The sequence below is a fragment of the Otolemur garnettii genome, unplaced genomic scaffold (assembly GCF_000181295.1).
Source record: "Otolemur garnettii isolate 467f Iridium unplaced genomic scaffold, OtoGar3 scaffold00001, whole genome shotgun sequence".
Taxonomy (NCBI): Eukaryota; Metazoa; Chordata; class Mammalia; order Primates; family Galagidae; genus Otolemur; species Otolemur garnettii.
The window spans coordinates 72,638,565-72,643,801 of NW_003852396.1; the positions used below are offsets into that span (position 1 = coordinate 72,638,565).

A 5,237-nucleotide genomic window follows, 5' to 3' on the forward strand; every position below is an offset into this window, starting at 1 on the left:
GAGATCCTGTCTCTACTAAAGATAGAAAAATAAGCTGGGCTGTGTGAAGGATGCCTGTCATCCCAGCTACTTGGGAGGCTGATGTAGGATTGCTTGAACACAGGAGTTTGAAGCTGCTGTGAGCTAGGCTGACTCTATGGCACTCTAGCCTGCCAGCAGTAAGACTCTCTTCAAAAACAAAAAAACAAAAGCAAGTATTTCCTTCTGCTCAGGGCCTTGTTCCTTAATGTCCCTGTGTATTTTAGAGGTGCCTATGGGACTAACCCAAAGATAGGTTAACAGTGGAAAGATGTGATGGTAACTGCTCAATGGACACATGAGGCAACCTGGTCTAGAGGGCAAAAAGAAAATAAAAATTTTCTCAACTGGGTCTCTCATTTATAAAACAGGCAAAAGCAGATGCTCAGTTAGTTTCACAAAGCTCTAGTGAAGACACTTGATTCAAACAGATACAAATGCTTTTGGAAATAATGAAATGACAACCCACTCCCTGTTTAACTCAGAATGACCTGCGTTATGTGCATTCACTCTCAAACTTTAGCATGCACAGAAACTGTATATGATGTAAGGCCAGGTACTGGGGCTCATGCCTGTAATCCTAGCACTCTGAGAGGCTGAGGAAAGTGAATTGCTTGAGCTCTGAACAAGAGTGAGACCCCGTCCCTACTAAAAACAGAAAAACTGAGGCAAGAAGATCACTTGAGTCCAAGAACTTGAGGTTGCTGTGAGCTATAGTCAGGGGGCCAGAGTGAGATTCTGTCTCAAAAAACAAAACAAACAAATAAACAAAAAAAATACCTACATGATACAGAGTCTCAGGCCCTACTCTGAGAATATCTACATTTTTAACTTGCAAGTGATTTCTATGCAGTGGTCCATGGTCAGGATGTCAAAGGATACTGAATGAACCCGATGTCTTAAAAGATGAGAAAAGAGGCTAAAAAGAATGCTGTATTAATGATGGATTCAACACTAGGAACTAGACAATGGTTAAGTGTAGAAAGTGTTAAAGCAAAGATAATTTGAGCCAAAGATCTACTTCTAGGGATCATATATCCTGGGACATAAGAACACCTTTATTATGTATATTATGTATTAAATCTTTATGATGATATTCATTGTAATTTCATCTGTTACCTACTGTTAAAATAAAATTTTTGTAGTAAAGAACTCTCATAAAAAGACACATTTACTTTACTATTATTTTGGAAACTATAGAGAAGGCAGGATCCTTTTCAAAAGAGCAAGATAATTAACTCTGAGCCAGCACACTCCACCCCCACCTATTCCACAAAAACTGGTCAGTAGCTACTATTATCCACACCTGTTATACCAAATCCCAGGGTAGACTGATTTGCACATGGAGACCTAGCTTCAGTCTTGCACTAACACCTGTTATCTAGAGAATATTCTACCATTTAATATTCTTGGCTTTGAATAACCTAAGGCGCATTTGCTTGAGGTTCCAAGATACTCTGAAGCCTGGTTTAAAGCCAATGAAACCAGAGGCACTGGAAAATGGGTCCTTCTCTGAACAAAGTGCAGACTAAGTCCCCTGAAGCTACAACTCCAGGCCAGGTTAGCAATTTTAGCTGTGTATAATAGTTCTTGGACAGTACTGCAAAATAACAAGGTTTCTCATCCTCACAATTTATTTGGGCAAATTATCAACCAAGATTGATACAGTTTAACTTTTTTGGGGGGGGGGAAACAATCTGATATTCCTGAAATCATGTGCTAAAAACTGCACTTTCAATTAGACTAGGGAGATGGGGTGGGGTGGAGGTGGGGTATTAAGATCCAGGATTACATTTTGCATCTCAATACAGAATGGTGTAAAAATACTAAATATACTCTAGTTAACAGTCTCCTTCTGTGATATGAGTCTAGGAATTTGATAATCAAAAATAATAATAAAACACTTTCTTCCAAGGAGATGGTTTGAAATTGCACACCTAACCCAAAGCAATAAAGGTACAGTTTTAAAAAGAAGTGCCTTGAAATCTACCGCAGGGAAAAAACTACGTCTTGAAAGGATTGTAGCCAGCACACTTGAGCTGAGGTTAGTTTGGTCTTGTTTAAAGAACTTAAAGCCTTGAGGAAACCAACATTGAGGTACAATTAGACTACAGTAAGATATAATTGCCTGAGAGAATCTGGATTTTTGCTTTCTTGTCCAATTAGTTCTTCCCCCTCTTAAAGAAAGGAACCTATTTCAACAAATAACAAAGAAAACAGCCCAGTTCCTCTGCTTATGATAAAAATTAGACAACAAAAATACTTACACGGGACTGGAATTCAAAGAGCAATGATCCACCATCATTTCTGGAAGGAAATCCAACTTAAACGCAGCCATCACCTCACTCTCCCCTTCAGAAGCCAATGATATTAACTTGCTGCACTTGTCTGATCCACAAATACACACAGCTTTAGCTTCCTGGGCCCCACAAAAAACACAAAGTGGAAACAGGAGCTCAGGGAAACCAGCAATAAGTGCCACAGAAAAGAGGCAGGACTGGGGAAGGGGCAGGGAAAGGGAGTACTGGATTAAAATGGGGATGTGACCATGTGAAGGGAGGCTCAGCCCATCATACAATGAAAGTGCTGATGCGCCAGGCTTGTTTTGTGTGATTTTCCCTGGCGAAGCAGTACTAAATGCACTGTCAGATAAATAGTGTCAGATCCATGAAGATAGCAATGGCTAACAGAGCAGAAGAAACACAGACTTGTTTCACATCCTCCAAACACCTCCCTGTAAATCACTTTTTGAGGTTCCCCCAAAGCCTGAACTACTTGAAGTTAAAAAACAAAATAAACAAACAAACAAAACAAAAAACTCACCTTATGTGGTCTGAAAATGTTTTTTTTAAAGAATTGGGTTGTTAGCCTTGGTTTTAAACTTGAGTTTCCATGTGCCAAAGACAGCAATGAGCAGAGTGACTGGGTCCAAACTAACCTCAGAATGTCCAGACCATCAGAAGGCAGGCCAGAGGTAAGCTGGTTACTGCTCACATACTACTACCTACGCTGGACCTACCTTGCTTTCTTGATGTCTAGAGCAAGGTGTATTATCTAATGGTCCTTTTTTGGGGTGAAGGCCTCTAAAAATCCTTAGTTCAGTAATACTCATTTGGTGGCATGGCCAAATTTTATTAAATCTGAATCTTAATTTGCCAGAAAATAAAAATGGAATATTAGAATTCTGGCCCTTGGGCTTGGTGCCTGTAACACAGTGGTTATAATGGCAGCCACACACACTGAGGCTGGCAGGTTCAAGCCCAGTCCAGGCCAGCTAAACAACAATGACAACTGCCAACAAAAAATAGCGGGGTGTTGTGGTAAGTGCATGTAGTCCCAGCTACTCGGGAGGCTGAGGTAAGAGAATCACTTAAGCCCAAGAGTTGGAGGTTGCTGTGAGCTGTGACACCACACAGCACTCTACCGAGGGCATCATAGTAAGACTCTGTCTCAAAAAAAAAAAAAAAAAAAATATTTTGCCCCTTAACTTGGGGCCAGCCACATGCACCAAGGCCGGAGGGTTTGAACCTGGATTGGGCCAATGAAACAACTATGACAATGCAACCAAAAAATAGCCAGGCATTGTGGTAGGTGCCTATAGTCCCAGCTGCTTGGGAGGGTGAGGCAAGAGAATCGCTTAAGCCCAAGAGTTGGAGATTGCTATGAGCTATGATGTCACAGCACTCTATTGAGGGTAACATAGACTCTGTCTCAAAAATAAATAAATAAAAATAAAATTCTGCCCCTTCCGATAGCATACTAAGAAATACTGTCTATTCAGTTCTCTGTTGTCCTTTCTGACAAGAAACAAAAAACAAAAAGCAAACAAAAGCCACCAGTGATGATTAAAAAAGAACTTGGGCCTACCTGGGACAAACACTCAAACACACGAAGAAGAACCAAGAACTGCAGACTTATCGTCTCTTCACCCTCTTTCCTCCTTTAAACTGTTGCTAAACCCCAAATTAAGGAACACACACATAAAATTTCTATTATGGGTGAGCAGTAAGATGGATATACTTAGCAGTCAAGGCAGATGTGTGCTCCCATTCTCAATTTAGCTCCACATCCCTCCAAACAACAAATGGTGGCATTTCAATATTTAGGCAGTGACTCTAAAACTATATCTCTGAAGGCTCCCAAATTTCACAGGCTTTCTTTCCATTTTTATCATTATTTATCTTACCTCAAAGATTTCACTTCACCCAAGCTCAGTTCACAACACAGGGAACTTTGAAAAAAAGGTACATTCAGCCTGTAAAGAAGTAAACGAATGAACTCCTAAACATAGAGCTACCTTAAAAATAATAATGATGATGAAAGGTAACATGTGATGACATAGGCCTAAAAGTTCTAGTGTAAGTAGCAATGACTGACACTTGTCTGCATCTAACCCAGGAAGGGTAGAAACTGTCTTCTGTCCAAAATCTAGAACTGTCACAGTAGCTAACTGTTTCTTCTATTTTGTCAGATTCCGGCACATCTGATCTACTATGTTGGAGATTGAGGTAGCAGGAGCTCTCTTCTATTCACTGGAACCAGCAAAAAGAAGCTGCAGGTTAGGCATCTGTAGCTCAGCGGCTAGGGCACCAGCCACATATATCAGAGCTGGCAGGTTTGAATCCAGCCCGGGCCTGCCAAACAACAATAACAACCATGACCAAAACATAGCCAGGCACTGTGGTGGGTGCCTGTAGTCCAGCTACTTGGGAGGCTGAGGCAAGAGAATGGCTTAAGACCAAGAGTTGGAGTTTGCTGTGAGCTGTGATGCCACAGCACACACTACCCAGAGACTCTGCCTCCAAAAAAAAAAAAAAAAAAAGGTGCAAATGACATACAGGACCCAGTTCACCCAGCCCTGATGGTCACACAGGCAGAAAACAGTAACCTTAGCTGGGACTGGTTAGGTTACTGGTTACATTTGTCCTAGTTTCTCCTATGTACTCTGGAGTTCAGGACATGCCTCTTCCTATAGAGGCATCAAGAGTAATTCTGTGAATCAACAACCAAATTAGATCTTTTGGTTCAAGAATTCCTTTAAAAATTAGGAACAAACAGCTGGGAGTTGTGGTAGGTGCTTGTAGTACCAGCTACTCGGGAGGCTGAGGCAAGAGAATCACTTGAGCCCAACAATTTGAGGTTGCGGTGAGCTATGACTCATGGCACTCTACCAAGGGTGACAAAGTAAAATTCTGTCTTAAAAAAAAAAAAAAAAAAAA

The 5,237-nt window shown here is 40.9% G+C and overlaps 1 protein-coding gene across 13 annotated transcripts in view; it reads right to left on the reverse strand.

Annotated features, from left to right (window-relative positions):
* The window catches only part of CELF1 (CUGBP Elav-like family member 1), a 99,632-nt gene that overhangs the window by 34,761 nt on the left and 59,634 nt on the right, over positions 1 to 5,237 (reverse strand). For 9 of the 13 annotated variants that reach the window (XM_023509669.1, XM_023509668.1, XM_003781303.3 and 6 more), the window contains exons 3-4: positions 4,205 to 4,273; positions 2,286 to 2,437 (exon numbers count right to left, since the gene is read on the reverse strand). The exons of 2 other annotated variants lie outside the window; for them this stretch is intronic. In XM_023509669.1, coding sequence (XP_023365437.1) covers positions 2,286 to 2,356 — 71 coding nt within the window. In that variant the 5' untranslated portion in view covers positions 2,357 to 2,437; positions 4,205 to 4,273. The remainder of the gene's footprint in view (positions 1 to 2,285; positions 2,438 to 4,204; positions 4,274 to 5,237) is intronic. 2 more of the 13 variants (XM_023509660.1, XM_023509659.1) reach the window with 1 other exon arrangement.